At 38.9% G+C, this 23,416-nt stretch overlaps 1 protein-coding gene across 1 annotated transcript; it reads left to right on the top strand.

The window, feature by feature from the left end:
* The first annotated feature begins 50 nt into the window (after window positions 1–50).
* Window positions 51–12,571, top strand: morn4 (MORN repeat containing 4). The gene is made up of 5 exons (XM_034185509.1): window positions 51–154; window positions 4,804–4,877; window positions 9,076–9,190; window positions 11,721–11,830; window positions 11,911–12,571. The coding sequence occupies exons 2-5, from the start codon at window positions 4,811–4,813 to the stop codon at window positions 12,057–12,059; spliced, it is 441 nt and encodes a 146-aa protein (XP_034041400.1). The 5' UTR covers window positions 51–154; window positions 4,804–4,810; the 3' UTR covers window positions 12,060–12,571.
* Window positions 12,572–23,416: the final 10,845 nt, after the last annotated feature.

Genomic DNA, 23,416 nt, shown 5'->3' with positions numbered 1-23,416 from the left:
ACGACGGAGCGCCTGTGACTGGGATTAACCACGCTGAGAGGAGCACGTGAAAGCAGCATAGTGATACCAGCCGGTGCCTTCGTGTATTTGACGCCCTGCTGCCGCTGCTGGGACTCGGACGGCTGATTAGATGCTCCGAAGACGGCGATCGCAGGTAAATTCGAGCTGAATGAAGCTTGTGTCGCGTTGCGCTTGTTCAGAGAGACGCTGCTGTTTGAGTCGGTGGACAGACACAAAAAACATTTAAAGCAGTATCGTGCTGATGATTCAAACCACACGGCAGCCAAACCTTTATCACAACTTGGATGCTGACGGTAGACACACTGTTCTTGCTTCAGATTTGTTCCATGCAGATGATGATGGATTATTTATTATCTGATTTGGAGAGTTGGTTAGGAAAGGAGCAGCTATTTAATTTCAATCATCACCTTTTGTTTGTGTCTGTAGACAACAGTGACGTTTACACAGAATATAGCCTTTAAAAACAGCCTTTATAATCTGTGCTTTTATTTGAGAATTCATTATTCTCTTATGATCAACAACAAGGTAATATGATATTTTATTTACTGTATTTTTCTCCTATAAGACTGAGAAGACTGACTTAAATGTGATTAGGTGTTCCCCTGAAAATTGATTAACATAAATTATATATATATATATATATATATATATATATATATATATATATATATATATATATATATATATATACACGAGGGTAGGCTGAAAAGTTCTAAGGCTGACTATGATGCAGTTGTCGAATTGAACAAATTCAGGCTTATTTTTCTACATAGTCTCCCTGTAACTCCACACACTTCTTCCAGTGGTGCTTGAGTGCTTTGATTCCCTTGGCATAGAAGCTTTCATCTTGAGAGTCAAAATAGCCCTCAGTGGCAGCCATCACCTCATCATGGCTCCGATAGTGCTTCCCAGTCAAGTTTTTTTTTTCAGGTTTGGGAACAGATGAAAGTCCGAGGGTGCCAAGTCAGGGGAGTATGGTGCGTGATTTACCAGTTCGAATCCACACTCGTGGATAGTGGCCATGGCCAATGTTGACTTGTGAGCTGGGGCATTGTCTTGATGGAACAGCACCCCTTTCGTCAGCTTTCCTGGTCGCTTCTTTTTGATAGCCTCGCATTTCTGTCTCAGTAGGTTAGAATAGTACTGTCCATTTATGGTTTGTCCCTTTTCAAGATAGTCCACGAACACAATGCCCTTGGCATCCCAGAAAACTGAAACCATGACCTTCCCCGCAGACGAAACGACCTTTGCCTTCTTTGGAGGTGCTGACCTTGGGTGTTTCCACTGCATTGATTGTTTTTTTGTCTCTGGTTCAAAGTGGTGAACCCAGCACTCATCCTGGGTAAGAAAACGTTCCATGTATTTGGCTGAATCCTCTTCAAATTGCGCCAAGTTTGCCTTCGACATGACTAGCCTGGTGCGTTTCTGAACAGGCATCAGAAGATGTGGCACTCACCGAGCTGACACCTTTGACATTCCAAGTTCTTCATGCAGAATGTGTTCAATTCTCTCACGGGATATTCCCACAGCATCTGCTAGCTGATTAATCGTCGATCGTCTGTCGTCCATCACCATTTCATGAATGAGGTCAATGTTTTTCTGGGTTGTGGCTGTTGCAGGCTGCCCAGACCTTGGGTCGTCTTCAAGGCTCTCTCTGCCCCTCTTAAATTCAGCTGCCCACTTCTGCACTGTAGATATGGAGGGAGCTTCATCCCCTAATGTAGCAACCGTATCCGCATGAATGTCCTTGGGCTTTAACCCCTTCTTATGCAGGTACTTAATCACACCGCGATGACAGATTTTGTCCATTTTTGCCGTTTCCCTCTACCACGAACTTTCAAACTTGGCTATGAACCACAAACTACCTCACAACCTGGAAGAAAAAAACACAGTTAATCATCAGAAGAGTTGAACTTAATGCATGCCAAGTTTTATTGAAACTGCATTTCTCCTTCTTGGTGAGCCTTAGAACTTTTCAGCCTACCCTCGTGTATATATATATATATATAAAACAAAATCTATTAGATTCTCACATAGATTTTGTTTATATATATATATATATATATATATATATATATATATATATATATATATATATATATATATATATATATATATATATATATAAAACAATCTATTAGTAATAACACATAAATGTGTTATTAAAGGGATTATATTCTGCAGTACATGCATGATATAACCCCTTTAATAACACATTTATGTGTTATTACTAATAGATTTTGTTTTTTATATATATACTGTATGTATAAAACAAAATCTATTAGTAGATTCTCGCATAGATTTTGTTTTATATATATATATATATATATATATATATATATATATATATATAACAATCTATATCATGCATGTACTGCATGTAAACTAATGGATGTTCAAATTAATAGTTGAGTTTTTTGGGGTGGTGGTATCTCCCTCAAGTTTGGCTCCTCTTCCAGAAACCTGGGAGTTTGAAGCTCCATTGCACTTTCCTGCACAAAGACCTCAAATGATATACCTGGTGTAACAGTTTATCCTCCCCCTGGATATCTCCCCCCCTCCCAAATATTGACAAACATATCTTGCCAAAACTTCATTTTGCCAAGATATGTTTGTCAATATGTATGCTTGTTTTTTGTTGTTGTTTTCTTTTTGTAATTTTTTGCATTTTTCACCTTTAACGCGCTGTGCAGGACACAGTTTACATCACAGACTCTTGCAACTTTACATATAGCAGCCCTAGTAAGGTATCTTTCAGTACACAAAAGGATCAAGATCAAAGTCAGAGGGCAAGGTCACAGAAAGGTCAAACACTAAATTCAATGAAACAACTTCCCTGGTCACAATTTCTGAAATTCTGCCTCCACATTTGGTAAGCACATAGTGATAGGCCTTGTTTATAAGTCATTACCTGGTATAAGCGATTGACCTTGACCTTCAGGCTTTCGTTTGAGGTCAAATGTCACCTAAATTAGGTCAAACTTCAGATTACAGTAAAACATGTTGTGTAATACACTTAATTAATAATATTTTATGATTACATTAGTACTGGCAGAATTTAGTTACATGATTACAAACAGATAAAACATTAATTATAAGTAAAATGTTCATTACAGCAAGCTATTGCTATCATACTGGGTGTTGAAAAACTAACATGAATGTATTGTTTGCTTATTATCATACTGTCAGTATGGTGTGGTGGTGGGGATATTTGGGGGGGAAGATATACTGTTCCACTGGAATCCGCCAGATCCATTCTTCCAGTTTGGGGGGGGGTCAGAGCCCTGAGAGCTTCAATTAGGACCATGGCCTGTACTGTCCACATCTTCTTCCCTCAACCCCTGGTACTTCTCGTTCTTCTTATGTTCTTTTTTCTGATGTTGCATCACTTGGAATTGACACGTCTTCCACAACTGCTCCTTTCTGCTTCTTGTCAGCCGTCACTCTGGTTAGTTGGCCAGTAGATGTTTGTCTGGCTGGAACTTGAAGTCCCACAGGACCTGCTGTTCTCAATCACCTTTGGTCGTGTGTCCAGGTCACCACAGCTACACATCCGTGTTCTGATTTTCACAGAGAAAGGAATAGTTTTTGTAGGGATTTTGCAGGGGCGTGACAACACAATAAAGAGGTATTTTTTCTAGAATTACCTCTGCAAAAGTAGAAAAAAAAAGCGTGTTTAATGTCGATCCAAGATTCTTTGATAGCTTCCTGTTGTGTGGTCCGAGTTTCTGAGTGCTAATATTGCAATATTTTGTGCAATTGAAATTAAAAGTACAAATGTAAATAAAAAGTCTTTGTCATTTTAAAGCATGTTAAACTCGTAATTTTGCATAAAAAAGTTGGGAGGGGGTGTTTTTCAGTCCCCCCAAATCTCCTTGTTTTGCTTAAAAGATACGGAGTATATTTCAAGAAAATCTCTACTTGCACCTTGGCTCCTGTCTGCTCTCGTAGACCCCTGACTCTATGGTCCAAATGCTCAGGCCCCATTCTTGATCAGAACCTCTGTGCCTCAGTAAAACAACAGGCACAAAAAAATAGTTTGCGTCTCAGAGAGAGTCAAACCTGGGCATGTTTAAGAACACATCAGCTGAGTATCGACAGCAAGCATCACAGAGTGCCCTCCTGGAGATCACCTGACCTGCATGTTTTCCAACATTTAAATAATTAATTAATTAAACTATTTAAATAATTCAGTTGTGCACAGCCAAGCAAGAGCTCGCAAACACCAGACCTGACCAGTCAGCTGTGGTTACAGCAGGTACACACGGAAAATGTGCATGGCATGTGATCTCCAGGAGCAGGTCTGTAGGACTGCAGGTCTGGTCTACAGGGTATTTTTGGAGGGGATATGAAAGTTTTAATATGTGTGGTCAAGATACATTCAGTTATTTATTCATTTTCTATCCCCACTTATTTCAGGCCCCTGGTGACCTTTAAATTGGTCAGCCTGTCTGAGCAGTGTGTTTATGATACATGGTGACCTATATTAGCTTGCTGAAAAGGTGTATATTATGAACTGTTTCAATGAAAATTCTGTATTCATTTGCTTTCATTCACTGACTGAGGTCAGAGGTCAGAGAGTATGCATTCAGGAGTTGGAGGAGATTAACTTGGTACACGCTAGATGAGGACTGGTACCTCTGAGCACTCTGGTCTTATTAAAATAAATTATATTGGACCCCTCAATAGTCTCTGATATTCATGTTTACATAGAAACTGACAGTATGTTCTTCAGGCCTGTTTCCTCTAATGACTCCATGTTCATGTATCTGTTGGAAACAGGGGTGACATGACTCTTACCAGAGGATCTTTCACCTATGCCACTGGGGAAGAATACCATGGTGAATGGAAAGAAGGCAAGACAATCCTTCTTGTTCCTTAAATGTTCATGTGTAGGTCTCACTCATTTGAGCTCAGACAAGCTTTCACCACAACCTTCATGCTGTTCCTCAGATCTAGTAATTGTACATCATCATTTAAATGCTTCCATATCAGTTTTAACTTTCATGAAAACCTTTTTCCATAATACTTTATTAGTTCATTGTGAATTAACTAGAATTAAGTAACAGTCCATAACTGACATATGCCATTTGTGACTAGAAAGACAGTTAGCATTACTGAGGTAACAGCCCAGAATAAGTCTATATATTCTTGACACCTATAAAACATGAGATCGGTTTATCATCATAAAAGATAACTTTTCAGTTATTGGATTAATGGTTATCGAAGCTAACATTATTTTGGTTAGCTGTGTCCACCACTGCTCTTGCATCAGACTGCCGAACCCTCTGTAGTAGAGGCAAAGCTGGAAGCTGATGTGGTATCATCATCAATTTCCCTGGTGGAAGTTATTGAGCAGTGGTGTCATTGTTCTATATCATCAAAATGCTGATGTGCCATTGTAACAGAAACCAAGTGACATATCTTTCTGGCTCGGGTGTGATTTGAACACATGACTTCTTGCTCTCAAGACCGTTGTACCACCAGATCAGCTGAAGGGAAATCCTGGTCCAGGCACAATTTCCTCACAAAATTTTTTTGGACTCCTTTTCAGCCATCATGGACACAGACAGACAGGCACAGGTGATCATGTGATCTTCCCTTTCTTCTGTCCTTTGGAAGAAGTAAGGAAGTAATCATCTGTCCTGGGTAGGAGTGTAGGAGTGGGTGTTTTACAAGTGTCATTATTTGAAAAATACAGTCTATGTAAATTATTTGCCAAATATACAGTACACCATACCATAACTGTCACATAAAAAATGTTTTATTATGGTTCAGAGATGGTGGGATGAGGCTGTATTATGTAAGATTTATACAGGCGCTCAGGCTCAGTAGTGCCAATAGTGATCCACAGATTCTGTGGCAGGAAGCAGATGAGAATCTCTGAGTCCCCCTGGACAGGACGCCAGTCAGACCCAGGTTACTTCCTCAGGCAAGGCCGCTACCCATTTACAACTGGGTGGACTGGGATGATGCAGATGAAGTGTGTTGTCCAAGGACATCGACAGATAGCATGACCAATAATCAAACCCAGGTTTACATATTGGTAATAACCCAACTCCTTATCCCACTGAGCTACTTAATAAGATGAGATGAGATATACTTTATTGATCTCACAGTAGAGAAATTATGTTTACACTCCAATTACCTCAGACAGCAATGAGTCCACAATTATTACTTGTTTACCGTAATAATGGCACACATCAGAATTAAAGACAGCACAAACACATTTGACATTGTTTATGTGCACTAAATTTGAAGAAGTCCCTTATCCGAATTGAGGCAAGCGGGTGAGGGTCTCACAGCAACCCTGAGTCGCGCCACCGTCAGCTTGGGGGGAGAACGGGGACCTGCCGCAGCTAAAACCTCGCCGCCCCCGCAGAAGGGAAGGGAAGACGCGAGCAGAAGCCGGAGTGGGGGGTCTGTGATGGGGGTAGGAGGGGGTGGGGAGAGGGAGTGGAGCATGCTTCAGTCCTGTGAAATAGTTTATTGTCTTTGTGAGTTGAGATAAGAAACAGCCAAATGTTCACCAAGGCCGAAGACATTCCTCTGGAGAAAAACAGTCGGGCAATTTGTCCTTCAGGCTGATAAGCCTGCCGTGTTGTGGTTTGAGCAGTGAAAAACACTTTTTACAGCTTCATTTGAACAACCAAATCCCAATTATGAATTAAGAATATTCCCCGGCCTCCGAAATCTTCATCTTCATCTGCAAGGCGCGCATCTGCTCCAAGATGTCATCCAATTTGCGTCTGAGTCATCGCAGTCTGAGAATGCATTGCCTTGCCCACCTCGTTAATCATGATGGACAAGCGAGGGGCCGTGGTTCTTGATGCTGTCATCTTGCCAATTTTCAGTAGATCAGGGCAGCACATAAGCCAGAAAGTACCAGCCCTGCTACCATAAGACCAATATGAATAAATCCTCGACGTCCTCCACAGAGAATGGCGCAAGCATGCACACGCCACGACCCCCAGGAGTTGAGAACATAGCCCACAGGATACGTTCCATCTGAGCAGGTAGGATCCCCCGGTCCTGACCTTCTTGTAGAAAACATGGTGACAATAGCGTTCAGAGACCAGCTGATCAATTCCATGGTTAATCCAATAGTAGTCCAATAGATCCAGTATCCAATATAATTTGAGGAATTCACAATCTGGTGAAGTAGGGACTTGAAGGTTAAAGCAGAGAGCAGAGATAAGGGAGAGTGGAGGAGATGCAACTGCCCTCATCGGAGTCCCAAGCTGATATTATTGTTGTGTGTTGGGGGGTGTGGCTGGATGTTTTGGTGTTCTTTTCTTTTCTTTGCTCTTCAGGTGGCATGAGAACTGATTTGTCTGTGGAGAAGGTGCTGGCTGAAGAATCCTCACCCTCATCAACATCATGTGTAGCACCTGTGACTGGTGCTCACATGCAACCTTAAAGACTTTCAGCTGAAGCAGATAATTGGATGGCGTTCTGCATTTAAGGCATGTGTGATTCAAGCAGAACTGCCGGGAACTCGACCTTGTGATGTCCGTTTGTGAGACGCTGAGGACCGCGCCCGGGTTTGACACATCGAGCCCGTGAAGCAAGGAAGGGTGAGGACACTTGCTGTCAGCACACATTAAAGGTGATTAATTGTTGATAGTAACTTGGTGTTTTGTTACGCAGTATACTGGAATTGTGATGAGAATTGTGCAGTTTGCTTCTCACTGCTGTGGCGTGCGGATAAGTGATCCTCCACTTGTTGTGAGAAGCTGCTCATTTGCATAAAGTTAAAAAATACAGACCTGAATGTGTTGCTGATAGCGTGTGTCTTTTGAAAGATATTGTTGTAACTGCTGACTTACCTCACCTCTTCTTTGCTTCACAGAGAGTCAGTTTGTCGTGTCCACCTGGGGGGTGTTTGTCTGGTGGTAGTGGGTCCAGGAACGCCGGGCTTCTATCCTTTTGGGCGCTTAAGAGCGTGCCAACAGTCACTCCACCAGAAGGACGTTCTTTTAGTTTTGTACACATTATTATGCACAGGTGAAAAATAAATTGTTTCTGTTGTTGGAACCGCTTTCTGGTTATTTTTAGCGCTGGGTTCTGTCTGACGCAGGTCCGCTCCTCAACTCGCGTCGACACATAACAATTATGCTATTATGCTATTCATTATAATAATTACTATACTATTTAAACTAAAAACCCAGTACAGAAAAAATCCTTTTGTCTTTTCTTTGACAGGTAACAGATTTCTACTTCATTAACTCACTGACACATTCACAGATGTGAATGACGTGCCAGCTCAAGCTATTTAGTGAAATCCCAATTAGCTCCCATTGGCAACCTGTGACCAAGCAGAGCCAGATTTACCAGCTCTGGCTTGGTCAAATCTTCAGGATTAGACCCTAGACCCATTTGGAAAGTCTTCCAGGGTGTTTTGTCAGCTGATGTTGATAAATCCAATTAAAAACACAAGAACCAATGCCATCCAGTGATATTTATTTAGTTTTTAACAAAAAGAAAAAGAAAAGTGACAACACTGTAGATTGGGTAATGATGTTTGCCCTTTGGAATCTAGATGTTAACTTGTTAAGGAATGTTGGGAAATACACAGCACACATGTTGGCGTCAGTTTTAGATATTGTCCAACAGCAAAGAGTACATTCTGAGGTAGTTACTTCAGTAGTGGAACATTGGTTGCGCACACATTCCTTCAATTTGAAGAGATCCTAAAGTAGAAATCTCTGCTAAAAATTCTGATGGATTAGTGTGGTAATTCGCATCACCCAGGAGCCAGATGGGACTCCTAATTCAGGAGTAAACCTTTAGCTGATTGGGGGTGGATACTTCAATCAAAGCATTTACTGACTCATATGATAAATACAAAACCCAGAGCAGCCATTGTGAGTTCAAATGCCACAGTTATTTACTCGGCTCTTAGAGCTTAACAATAGTCTATGATAGCTTGATGAAGCAGGTGTGTGAAAGCATTGTGCATGATCCAATCAAATCAACAGCTGTAGAATGTCAACAGGGTTTTCTTGTGTGTGTGTGTTTGTGCTTTCACACTCTCGGTGTGTATTTTTCCAGGCCGGAGGCACGGTGTTGGTCAGCTCAAGTTTAAGGACGGAAACTGCTACTCAGGCCAATTTGAGAATGGGCTCTTCCACGGTTTAGGCGTGCTGCTATTCACAGATGGCTCGAGGTGTGTGAACTGATGACACCAAGACCACAGAATGTTTCTTCCACTCAGGTTTCTGTTAGCACCATCCCTTAAAGATAAAGATAAAGAGAGGAGAATTTCACGTTACGTCAGCTCTTAAAGAACACACAAGATGGGTGCAAGTAGATAAGCAATAATAATAATACTTGTAACAGTACAAGACATAAGAAATGAGGTAGAAATAGAATATGTATGTACTGTATATATACACACACACACACACACACACACACATATACGTGTGTATACGAGGTCTGTCAATAAAGTAACGGTCCTTTTTATTTTTTTCAAAGACAAATTTGGACATGTCCAGCTCTCCACAATTTCACTGATACTTACTGGACTGGTAAGCAGTGAAAGCCGAGATAGATATGTCCAAACTTGTCCTCTGACACGCCGAAACGGAGGTGTTCCTTTGTCTCGCTTCCAAAGCGAATCGGTCGTGACGCGCGAAGCCTCCGCGCGGCTTTCCATGATAAAATCTTTTGTTAAAAGTGAAATCTGCCGGAAAATGGCTGATGTCCAGCTCTTGTGATAACCAGAGAAAGAGCACACAACGGTCTCGTATCCACAGAGCCATCCGTTTAGAAATAGTCCGGTGGCTTGTGCCGCATCGTCGCAGCTCGGCGCGTGGCATGCTGAGTGTCCTTAAAGGCGTCCTTAAAGCTGTAGTAACAGACCTTATTCTCTGTGATGCCCGTAAAATTTTCACTGAAAGCCAGATACATTTTTCGAATGGTTTCCAGGTGCCAGTCTCTAACAGCTTCTGAAAAAATTCTGATGGAAAAAAAGTCCTTTTCATTCCACCATTTCCAGACAATGAAAATCCGACGAGGGGGCGGGACCACTCCTTCCCAAGGCGTGCTCACAGGCGAATAACGTCACCGACAGGCGTGGAAAAACTCACGCATGTGCGTGAGGGTTCAAGCATGTCTGATGTAAAAACATATGAATGAAATCCATATAGTTTTTGAAAAAATAAAAAGGACCGTTACTTTATTGACAGACCTTGTGTATATATATATATATATATATATATATATATATATATATATAAAAACACAAATAATGGATGGTAAGGAGTCCAACATAGAGAAATATTGGATGAAGAAATGTTATATTGGACTCGGCTACGCCTCGTCCAATATAACATTTCTGAATCCAATATTTCTTTATGTTGGACGAATTGCCATCCATCAATTATGTTCTCCATCCCCCTCCCAAATTAAGCAAACAACAAAGAGTCAAGTAAATTAGATCAATTTATTTTGTTGTGAACAGCATATGATTGATTCTGATGTGATGAATGCGTCTAAAACGTCAGTAGCGTGCTTGTCTACCTTCTTAGTGTTTTTGGCTTCCTTGGAGTTCAATATTTCCACCAGTTCCTCCTCTGTGAACTCAGCAAACCTCGCTGGCAGACGATTTTCTGCTGTTGTTGACATGTTTGTTGCCATTTTTTCAACCAGCGTCTGTCAGCTAGTTCCTGACCTTTGTATGCCGCGCTCTGATTGGCAGTAAGCTCTAACGCTAGGTCAGTGGGAACCGATCCAATATAACTTTTGGTCCTAGCCTTTTTGGATCCTTTTGCATCCAACATAACTTTGTGACACCAAGCATGCCAAAATACAGGTAAATGATGGACAGAAAGGCTAATCTGTGATTGACTATTGCAATCTGAGTGGAGAACATACATACATACATACATACATATATACATACATATATATATACACCCATACACGCATACACATATGCACACACATACCTGGGTGATTCTTAGACTACGGGCACGTATTATGTCCTTTGATCATATTGTATGAACAACAGAAAAAAGGGGAAATTTCACACTTTTATAGTTATCTTTACAATGAAAGTGTGTTAAGAAATTTGTTCTAGTAGTCTATGATGACTTTTTCACCTTTTTTCAACATCATTATATGCAAATATTGCCGTTTTGTGCTTGTCCCACACCCAGACTTTTGATCTTCAATGATAAAAATTAATGGTAAAGAAACGTTTTTTCTAATGTTTTAAAATATCTCTGAATAAAATATCAGTAAAATAATCAAAACATAATTGGGGTATTCAATGTCATACAACTGTTGTGATTTTTTTTAAACAAAATGTAGTTGTCCCACACTATTGCCGTAATTTCCACCACAACACTGTAATGTCCCTTTAAACAGTTTGTATGAAAGATTGTTTGGGTAGTTTCTATGGAGATAAACAGTAACATCAGAGCACATATATATAGCGCCAAATCACAACAAACAGTTGCCCCAAGGCGCTTTATATTGTAAGGCAATGGTGTGGTGGAAATTACATTTACAAGGCCAATAGTGCCCGTAGTTAAAGAATCACCCACCTATACACATACACAAATACATATGCATATATATAACATGATTGGGATTGAAAAGGGATCTTCTTTACATCTTCTTTACACTATGTGAAATGGAGTTTCGATGTGGTAAGGTGACATTGATTAACCTTCTTTGCACCAAATCAGGTATGAAGGAGAATTTTCACAGGGAAAGTTCCAAGGTACAGCAGTCTTCAGTAAGTACAATGGCATGAAGTTTGAAGGGGAATTCAAAGATGGACGTGTTGAGGGATACGGTAGGTCACAACGCTGAAATAGTCTATCTGCCTGTTGTGTCCCTGCTGTTGGTCATTCATGTTTGCCTTCGTGCCTACAGGGCTGTTGACTTTCCCAGATGGGGCTCACGGTTCCCCACGAAATGAGGGCTTCTTTCAAAACCACAAGCTGCAGAGGAGAGAGAAATGCCCAGGAGTGGTGCAGCGAGCACAAGCTTCAGCCTGCAGCGCTCGCAGTCTGGCACTTTGACCTCGGTAATCCTGGAGGAGACATGATCATGGTCCCGGCACCTTCCAGAAGGGCATCAGGAATGTAACGCCATTCCAGCTCTTCTGTATTTCTCTTTTTTCATCATCACTTTCTTGTTTCGGTTTTGCATCTGCCTCGAGTAGCCTTCACAGTGGCGTGGAATGCACATGCAGTTTGACCAAACAAACCATTTCTGTACAGCTGTTGCAAATACCACAACACCACCAAGCACATGCTTAACAGCAGAATTTTTAAGCAGCGCATGCTGCTCTTTATTTCTCCGAGTTGTGTATTCCTCAGCAGTGTAACAGTGATTTGCTTGAGACAAGCGAGTTTTGGACCTATTGTTGCTTCGTTATTGCACATAAGTTGGTTGTTGAAAGGGGTCATATTGTGGACATTTATTTTCTGCAAACTAATATAGATCGCTAAGAGTTTTATTCAGGCTTGTAGCCAAAAATACCTCAGACACTGAGATGATGCAACCCCCACCCTCCAAAAAAAACCTCCCACACAAGAATAAAATTGCTGAAAGAGCATAGCAATGCAATGCCCTCATTTTAAAGTATCAGAAAATGTGACATGCTTTTAAACAGTCAAGTTCACTAACAATAAAGCGGCCCAGTCCCGGATAAGTAGTTGAAGATGAGATGAGATCTTGTTATTTCCAAAAACTTAACCAGTTTTGTTTATGTGAGGTAATAATATCCATGTGCATGAAGACATTATGAGCTACAGCAATCTGACCTTTACCCCCAATTACCCAGACCTTCACCCAAATGATTGACCTTTGGCTAATCTTGCCAGGGTAGCTGGTACTTGTATATGTCTAGGTTTGTGCTACATTTGGTTAAAAATTGAGTTGAAAATCAAATTCCTTTTCTTTGATCTTTGCCAAAATTAAAGCTTTAAGGGCATTTTCAGGGTTAATCTTGACAACGGCATCCCAAGTCTGGTAGAAATCAGCAAAAGGACCTGGAAGGAGTAGGCCAAGAAACAGACAGGCAGAGATAATCTTGGTCCCAGTGATTGAACTTTGGCAAATCAGATCTCGCCAGCTTGATATGTGCCAAGTTTGGTGGACATCAGAGTGAAGAAGAAACAAAAATGTTTTGACTGTTGACCCAAATTACCTTGATCTTTGCCAAAACAAACCCTTTATGGGCAATTCTGGCATAGACCTTCATCCACATACCATGTTTTGTGGAAATTGGACAAAGGATGGGGAGGTGAACAGACAGACAGGCAGATCTGGAGACAGATGTTGCTCAAATTAAATTCTGATTAGTATGGGGTTGAAAAATTAACCTTGGTCTTTGATCTTTATCATTGATAAATCATAACTTCTTCTTCTTCTATTCGTTTATTTGTAAAGGGACCATGTACAATAAAGAACATAAATGTTTCCATTTGATGCATTGTACCAGAGTTAACTTAAAGCTAATTTACATCTGTAGTCCCCTGGCAGGTCGCAATTGAAACATAAATAATAAAACATCACAAAAACATTATGGGTGATTCTTTAACTACGGGCACTATTGGCCTTGTAAATGTAATTTCCACCACACCATTGCCTTACAATATAAAGCGCCTTGGGGCAACTGTTTGTTGTGATTTGGCGCTATATACATGTGCTCTGTTGTCACTGTTTATCTCCATAGAAACTACCCAAACAATCTTTCATACAAACTGTTTAAAGGGACATTAGTGTTGTGGTGGAAATTACGGCAATAGTATGGGACAACTACATTTTGTTTAAAAAAATCACAACAGTTGTATGACATTGAATACCCCAATTATGTTTTGATTATTTTACTGATATTTTATTCAGAGATATTTTAAAACATTAGAAAAAACGTTTCTTTACCATTCATTTTTATCATTGAAGATCAAAAGTCTGGGTGTGGGACAAGCACAAAACGGCAATATTTGCATATAATGATGCTGAAAAAAGGTGAAAAAGTCATCATAGACTACTAGAACAAATTTCTTAACACACTTTCATTGTAAAGATAACTATAAAAGTGTGAAATTGCCCTTTTTTTCTGTTTTTCATACAATATGATCAAAGGACATAAGTGCCCGTAGTCTAAGAATCACCCATATACGGTCACATACACACAAACACATTCACACAGTCATATTTTACATATTTCTAAAATCAGTGGTGACAGAGTTGAGTGTCTTTCAGTTCATTTTTGAGTTTGTTCTTGAAGCTTCTAATAGAATCAGAGTTCTTAATACTGTCAGGGAGAGCTTTCCACTGAGTTCTGGCTTTTACAGAGAAAGCTGACTGACCAAAAGCAGTATGATGAAAAGGCACAGAACAGTCTCTCACTGAAGATATTCTGGTAGATCTTATAGACTGCTCCGGATGAATATTAATAAATTGATGTAATGGGGAAGGACCCAAGTCATGTAAAATCTTAAACGCAAGACACAAATTAGAAAACAGTTTAAAATTCTCAAAACTAAGAAGATGAAGCTTTTCGAGAATCCTGCAGTGGTGATATTGCATAGATTTTTTAAGGTTTGTTTATACAGTGGTTTAATGGCTGTTTCTCCAGCCTTCGCCCAACATTTGACTTAACTAAAATCGGGTCACATCTTCCCATCCATAGGCACTAGTAGTTACATGGAGACCAATGTGATCGGGGTCGCTACTGCTTCTATGCCTGTTTATTTAAATAGAAAGGAGCCACAGTTGGCCAAACCTTTTCTCCTTCAGACAAGCAGCATGTCTCCATCTTTCTCCCATAGGCCAAGTGGGCGTTGCATTGCGTGCACAATGGCTCATTGGGTGTGTCTCACAGAGCAAACAAGATATGGCACAGAAATCTCAAATGAGCCATTTCAGGCCTAAATTTTGCTTTTAGCAGGTGAATTCCAACACATAATCATAGAATTGTGGAGACGTTTATCATGAAACTCCTGCCATATGTTACTATAAAAGGTATACAAACACAATTTTCCATAATATGACCCCTTTAAAGAGGATTATTCCTGTTTTGTCACTAGTGTTAGAATGCTGGTTTTCACATTTGCCTTAAATAGGTTTTGCAACAAAAGTTGTGCATGTGAAAAATCACAAGATTGTCATTGTTTTCTTGCCTTTTCTCCCCTCTGTTATTGCTCCTAAAGTGTCTAATAGCGATGTGGTCTATTTAAAGAGTCCTTCCACACTCGCACACACATTGCTCAACTCATGCTGAGTGTTAGCTGATCATGTAGACGTCATTCCAGTAAACCTGAAATAATCGGACAGAAGTAGCTGTTTGATGCACAGCCTAAAAGAACGGACAAGAGCAACCTTGCAATCGCATAATGTTTTAGTGATGCAGCAGTCAGATAGCTATGTATGAGCAAATCATCTTGACTTTTGTGTAATTTTTTTTTTTTTTTTTAGTAATTATAGTTTTTGCACTGAGCATCAGCGACCAATTGGTTATGAGAGATGCATAATAATATTATTACATTATTTCACACACAGTATTTTGAGATAATTAGAGTTTGCTGTGGTAACAAATCCAGTCAGTGCACGTGAAGAGTTAAAATAGTTGTAGTTTAGGCTTATCTGTAGGGTTACTACATATTGTAGAACTCCAACCAAAGACAATCAAATTATGTTATAGATAATGAAATGTGGAAATATTACGGATGATAGTTTAAAATGACAAATCAAACCAGTCTGGGCTTTAATGTAAAACTCAAGATTAAACATAACTTGTGGGAGATCATTTTATAAATACACCTTCACCCTCCTGGTTGAGTGTAGGTACTCGTTTTTGGGTGATTCTTTATCTACAGGCACTATTAGCCTTGTAAATGTAATTTCCACCACACCATTGCCTTACAATATAAAGCGCCATGGGGCAACTCTTTGTTGTGATTTGGCGCTATATACATGTGCTCTGATGTCACTGTTTATTCCATAGAAACTACCCAAACAATCTTTCATACAAACTGTTTAGGGACATTACAGTGTTGTGATGGAAATTACGGCAATAGTGTGGGACAACTACATTTTGTTTAAAAAAAATCACAACAGTTGTATGACATTGAATACCCCAATTATGTTTTGATTATTTTACTGATATTTTAAAACATAAGAAAAAATGTTTCTTTACCATTCATTTTTATCATTGAAGATCAAAAGTCTGGGTGTGGGACAAGCACAAAACGGCAATATTTTTTATAATGATGCTGAAAAAAGGTGAAAAAGTCATCATAGACTACTAGAACACAAATTTCTTAACACACTTTCATTGTAAAGATAACTATAAAAGTGTGAAATTTCCCCTTTTTTTCTGTTTTCATACAATGTGATCAAAGGACGTAATAAGTGCCCGTAGTCTAAGAATCACCCTTTTATTGCTTTTTTGTTTGTTTTTTCAGTATTCCGAGTCCGCACTGATGGTCTTTGATGCTTTAATGCACTGGAAAATGCAATCAGGTCCATAAGTATTTTGGACAGAGACAATATTTGAAATTTTACTTCTGTGCACAACTGCAATGGTGTCAGGATGACTTTCAGCTTTAATTCAATGGGCTTCAAAAATATTCTAAGTAAGTAAGCAAGCTTTATTTATATAGCACTTTTCACAGACCAAGGTCACAAAGTGCTTCACATGATATAAATAGACTTAAAAACAACACATACAAATATAGAACAATAAAATAAATTGACACTAAAATGCCAGTTTAAAAAAATGTGTCTTTAGTTGCTGTCTACAAACCCTTTAGGTATTAGAGACATTTGTGAGACCACAAGTAATTGGATAAAATAAGGATTATTTTGTGAGTTAAAAAAGGAAAACCCGGATTCAATCCCATATCTCTCAAAATAAAAAAATCTATTATAAAACTGATATCAGGGAATGGCAGCATAATCATTTTACTTTCATGTGGCTCATTGGTCATTCATATTCTGTATGTGGTCAGCACGAGGGGAGGCATGTCGCTGGACATGGCCAGTGATGTCACATCATAAAAAGTCAGTCTGGAGTAAATGTCTTTTTCATTGAAGTTCCTTTTCATAATTCACAATGCAGCGTGCATTTGTTTTTTGTTTTTCTTGGTTGTCAAAGAGCTGGCTAATGTCAAAGAATAGCACACAGCTCAAACTACACACACTCAAAACTTGGACAAATGCAATTTTGACATGTTTTACCAAATTGATTGCTGAGCAGTAAAGTGTGACTGAATATGAATGACCAACACATGAAAGTAAAATGATTATGCTATCATTCTCTGATCTCAGATTTTTTTTATTTATTTATTTTTTTTACTTTTAAGTGGTACTGTATATATATATATATATATATATATATACACACACACACACACACACAGTACCACTCAAAAGTTAGAGCACACTCTCCGATTCAGTTGATTCACTGTCCATTCTTATGGACCTGACTGAATTGTTCCAGAAACAATAGATCAGTTTTGTCCAAAAAGCAGAAGAGTGCATGCTTTACAGTGCCTGTTGGTGCTTAACCGGTATAGTGCCACTGAGTAAAAAAAAAAAAAAAGATTTAAGTCATAAAAAGAATGTTCTTTGGCACCACTATAATTTTATTCCTTAGCATTTAGATAGGGGTTTCATAATATGATATTGCCAACATGATCAAAATTTACGTTGTCTGGAAACAATTTAGTATTTCAACCCCTAAGGGGGAGAAATTCAAGGGATCAGATGCTTTGACCAACATTTGGTAGATTTAGAAGAGATTTGCAAGAAATCTTATGGATGTTAATGTAAAATGTGTCTTAGGTAATCTCAAAACCTCACACATGCGCACTTGCACTTCCTTCTGTAGTTAGTCCGCATGATGGCGATGAAGGAAAAGACAATATTCACTAGGGAATTTCTCCCCAGATAAATATGTGGGTGATTCTTAGATTACAGGCACTTATGTCCTTTGATCATATTGTATGAAAAACAGAAAAAAGGGGAAATTTCACACTTTTATAGTTATCTTTACAATGAAAGTGTGTTAAGAAATTTGTTCTAGTAGTCTAATGATGACCTTTTTCACCTTTTTTCAGCATCATTATATGCAAATATTGCCGTTTGTGCTTGTCCCACACCCAGACTTTTGATCTTCAATCATAAAAATGAATGGTAAAGAAACGTTTTTTCTAATGTTTTAAAATATCTCTGAATAAAATATCAGTAAAATAATCAAAACATAATTGGGGTATTCAATGTCATACAAGTGTTGTGATTTTTTTAAACAAAATGTAGTTGTCCCACACTATTGCCATAATTTCCACCACAACACTAATGTCCCTTTAAACAGTTTGTATGAAAGACTGTTTGGGTAGTTTCTATGGAGATAAACAGTGACATCAGAGCACATGTATATAGCGCCAAATCACAACAAACAGTTGCCCCAAGGCGCTTTATATTGTAAGGCAATGGTGTGGTGGAAATTACATTTACAAGGCCAATAGTGCCTGTAGTTAAAGAATCACCCATGTCCTCTTCATTAAAATGAGCTGTAATTTTGCAACATGTTACAAAAATAAACCTACATTACAATGCTTGGATTTCAGTAGAACCTAACTTTTTTGTGAAATTTGAAAGGCCCTATAGCTTTAACAATCCTTTATGCTGACTGCATGCGTGAAATGTGTTCCATGCTGCAATTTCCATGCTGTGTTTGAAATTATGCATTAGTTTTTGTTGGGTTAGGCACATCCACTGCTCACACCTCGTTTAGCCTGCGCATTCCCACTCACGTGGAGTGGAACACTGTTAGAATCAGAATTCCAACTGGAACCTAATGGTGCTTTAAAAGCGTGCCTCTCCAGACTGTCACCTGTCTGGAAAATATAATCACCATGGTTACCTCCACTCCCCCCCTCCACCAATGTAATGTTGCTTTGAGTGCTCTGCGAGTGCCGCAGTATTCTTTTATTTTCTTGGATGAGGTCCGGCTTTGTATCATGTATTGAATAAAATGTGTTGAAGAAGAAATGTTTTTTTCCTCTGTAGAAGTGGACGAGGATACAGTTGCATTACACATTAGTTGATGATTCTACAGCCATTTCCAGTTTTAGCACAGAGGACAAAATGTAGCACATGTTCCAGGTTTGGAAAGCAGTGCTTCATGGATAAACACAAACAGCTTTGTCAGGTTTTTTTTTTTTTGTGGCTCTAAGTACAATTCGCCTCTTCCTCCTTCATCCTCTCAGTTCAGCATTACTCCAGCCATAGTACAACAGCAGTATACCGCTCATTTCAACTGAAAAACAAAGCAGAAATAAATGTGCAATTCTGGCTGATACAAAGGGTAACTGGAATATTCTATTTGGTTTATAATTGAATATTTGCTTTTGAACTCATGGAAATATAAAAAGGAAACATGCTTTACAAAGATGTAAAAAATAAAGTGAACATTTTGAGCTATCATTTGAAAAGCTACAGGCTCTTCCACCTGCCACAAAGTACACAGTACGGTGCATCCGGAAAGTATTCACACCACTTCACTTTTTTCACATCTTATGTTATAGCCTGATTCCAAAATTCTACACACGGTACCCCATAATGACAATGTGAAAAAAGTTTATATATATTTGCAAATTTATTAAAAATAAAAAAAAAACAACTAAGAAATCACATGTACATAAGTATTCACAGTCTTTGCCATGAAGCTCAAAATTAAGCTCAGGTGTATCCCGTTTTCACCGATCATCCTTGAGATGTTTCTACAGCTTAATTGGAGTCCACCTGGGACCTGATATATATTCAGTTGATTGGACATGATTTGGAAAGGCACACACCTTTCTACATATAGGGTCCCACAGCTGACAGTGCATATCAGAGTTCAAACAAAGCATAAAGTCAAAGGAATTGTCTGTAAACCTCTGAGACAACCTCTCAGCAACTTCTCAGACAAAGGAATTCCGACGAGGGGCTGGACGACTCCTCCCACAAGGAGTGCTCACAGGCGAATGACGTCACCGACAGGCGTGGAAAAACTCACGCGTGCGCACGAGGGTTCAAGCATGTCTGACGTAAAAACATATGAATGAAATCCATATAGTTTTTGAAAAAAATAAAAAGGACCGTTGCTTTATTGACAGACCTCGTATATGGGTGATTCTTAGACTACGGGCACTTATGTCCTTTGATCATATTGTATGAAAAACAGAAAAAAGGGGAAATTTCACACTTTTATAGTTATTTTTACAATGGAAGTGTGTTAAGAAATTTGTTCTAGTACAACCCCTGGCAAAAATTATGGGATCACCAGCCTCGGAGGATGGTCATTCAGTTGTTTAATTTTGTAGAAAAAAAGCAGATCACAGACATGACACAAAACTAAAGTCATTTCAAATGGCAACTTTCTGGCTTTAAGAAACACTATAAGAAATCAAGAAAAAAAAATTGTGGCAGTCAGTAACGGTTACTTTTTTAGACCAAGCAGAGGAAAAAAAATATGGAATCACTCAATTCTGAGGAAAAAATTATGGAATCACCCTGTAAATTTTCATCCCCAAAACTAACACCTGCATCATATCAAATCTGCTCGTTAGTCTGCATCTACAAAGGAGTGATCACACCTTGGAGAGCTGTTGCACCAAGTGGACTGACATGAATCATGGCTCCAACACGAGAGATGTCAATTGAAACAAAGGAGAGGATTATCAAACTCTTAAAAGAGGGTAAATCATCACGCAATGTTGCAAAAGATGTTGGTTGTTCACAGTCAGCTGTGTCTAAACTCTGGACCAAATACAAACAACATGGGAAGGTTGTTAAAGGCAAACATACTGGTAGACTAAGGAAGACATCAAAGCGTCAAGACAGCAAACTTAAAGCAATATGTCTCAAAAATCAAAATGCACAACCAAACAAATGAGGAACGAATGGGAGGAAACTGGAGTCAACGTCTGTGACCGAACTGTAAGAAACCGCCTAAAGGAAATGGGATTTACATACAGAAAAGCTAAACAAAAGCCATTATTAACACCTAAACAGAAAAAAAACAAGGTTACAATGGGCTAAGGAAAAGCAATTGTGAACTGTGGATGACTGGATGAAAGTCATATTCAGTGATGAATCTCGAATCTGCATTGGGCAAGGTGATGATGCTGGAACTTTTGTTTGGTGCCGTTCCAATGAGATTTATAAAGATGACTGCCTGAAGAGAACATGTAAATTTCCACAGTCATTGATGATATGGGGCTGCATGTCAGGTAAAGGCACTGGGGAGATGGCTGTCATTACATCATCAATAAAAGCACAAGTTTACGTTGATATTTTGGACAATTGGAAGGATGTTTGGGGATGATGAAATCATTTTTCAAGATGATAATGCATCTTGCCATAGAGCAAAAACTGTGAAAACATTCCTTGCAAAAAGACACATAGGGTCAATGTCATGGCATAGGGTCAATGTCAATGAGCAGATCTGATTTGATGCAGGTGTTAGTTTGGGGGATGAAAATTTACAGGGTGATTCCATAATTTATTCCTCAGAATTGAGTGATTCCATATTTTTTTCCTCTGCTTGGTCTAAAAAAGTAACCGTTACTGACTGTCACAATCTTTTTTTCTTGATTTCTTATAGTGTTTCTTAAAGCCAGAAAGTTGCCATTTGAAATGACTTTAGTTTTGTGTCATGTCTGTGATCTGCTTTTTTCTACAAAATTAAACAACTGAATGAACATCATCCGAGGCCGGTGATTCCATAATTTTTGCCAGGGGTTGTAGTCTATGATGACTTTTTCACCTTTTTTCAGCATCATTATATGCAAATATTGCCGTTTTGTGCTTGTCCCACACCCAGACTTTTGATCTTCAATGATAAAAATGAATGGTAAAGAATGTTTTTTCTAATGTTTTAAAATATCTCTGAATAAAATATCAGTAAAATAATCAAAACATAATTGGGGTATTCAATGTCATACAACTGTTGTGATTTTTTTTAAACAAAATGTAGTTGTCCCACACTATTGCCGTAATTTCCACCACAACACTAATGTCCCTTTAAACAGTTTGTATGAAAGACTGTTTGGGTAGTTTCTATGGAGATAAACAGTGACATCAGAGCACATGTATATAGCGCCAAATCACAACAAAGAGTTGCCCCAAGGTGCTTTAGATTGTAAGGCAATGGTGTGGTGGAAATTACATTTCCAAGGCCAATAGTGCCCGTAGTTAAAGAATCACCCATATTTTTATATATATATATATATATATATATATATATATATATATATATATATATATTCGCAAAAATTTCAAAAAACTTATGTTGTCATTATGGGGTGTTGTGAGTAAAATTTTGAGCCAAAAAAAAAAATAAAAAAAAAATAATAATAATTTACTCCATTTTGGAATAAAGCTGCAACATAACAGAATGTGGAAAAAGTGAAGCGCTGTGAATAGTTTCTGGATGCATTGTACAGCATGCTATGCACTGTGCACAGTACAGCACACACTGGAAAGCACAGCAAGCAGTGCATTGTACATAGTACAGGACATTATGCAAGCTGTACAGTACAACACACAGCACACAGCCCACAATACACCACTCAGCGTACCGCATAGTACAACATACAGTGCATTATGCATAGTACAGCACACAGTTCTTTCACAGCACAGCATGTATGGGATTAAAACGAGGTATGGCCGGTCACAGTGTTGGTGCATTGCTGTCATGATGCAGCAGAAAGTGTTGCTCTATAGAGCAACAAAAACCTGGTCTCAAGTCCAGTGCATTACTTACTGTATCATCAAAGAGGAAAAACAGAAATTATGAATCAGTTAAAAATATTCAACTGTTGAGCGGTATTCATTCAGGAGACTAATTTAGATGACGAGCAACACAAAAAACCTAGTGCAGCAGAAGAGTGGAAAATAAAAGGGGGTTTTAATTTTATATAGATAGATAGATCATCATGTTTTGTTCCAGAAAATAATAAAGACAGCTTATGGTTGTAGGTATGAGAAAACAAGCATAGCTGTTTTAAATTTGTATGCACCCAATTAAGAAGATTGATTAATATACATGCTTGTTTAGCAGAAAATACAAAGGGGATCATTATATTGAGAGGTAATTTCAATTCCGATAATTTCAATTACAGTAGTGCAGATGGGCTGAGCTTTGCAGATACATGGCGTTTAAAACACCTTAGAGCAGGGGTAGGCAACCTGTTCCAGAAAGAGCCATGAGGGTGCAGGTTTTCTTTGCAGCCACTGACTCCACCAGGTGATTTTACTGATTAATATCACTTTGAGCAGATGGAATCAGTTAATCAGTGAAATCACCTGGTGGAGTCAGTGGCTGCAAAGAAAACCTGCACCCTCATGGCTCTTTCTGGAACAGGTTGCCTACCCC

Source organism: Thalassophryne amazonica, chromosome 13 (genome assembly GCF_902500255.1).
Source record: "Thalassophryne amazonica chromosome 13, fThaAma1.1, whole genome shotgun sequence".
NCBI classification, from domain to species: domain Eukaryota; kingdom Metazoa; phylum Chordata; class Actinopteri; order Batrachoidiformes; family Batrachoididae; genus Thalassophryne; species Thalassophryne amazonica.
This window is presented reverse-complemented; position numbering and strand designations above follow the sequence as displayed.

What these genes read in the sequence shown, in the direction of transcription:
- morn4 (XM_034185509.1), top strand. Translation starts at nt 4,811, where the DNA reads ATGACTCTTACCAGAGGATCTTTCACCTATGCCACTGGGGAAGAATAC. An exon ending in CCATGGTGAATGGAAAGAAG is followed by an intron (nt 4,878 to 9,075) that starts GCAAGACAATCC and finishes GTATTTTTCCAG; the next exon opens with GCCGGAGGCACGGTGTTGGT. An exon ending in TGGACGTGTTGAGGGATACG is followed by an intron (nt 11,831 to 11,910) that starts GTAGGTCACAAC and finishes TCGTGCCTACAG; the next exon opens with GGCTGTTGACTTTCCCAGAT.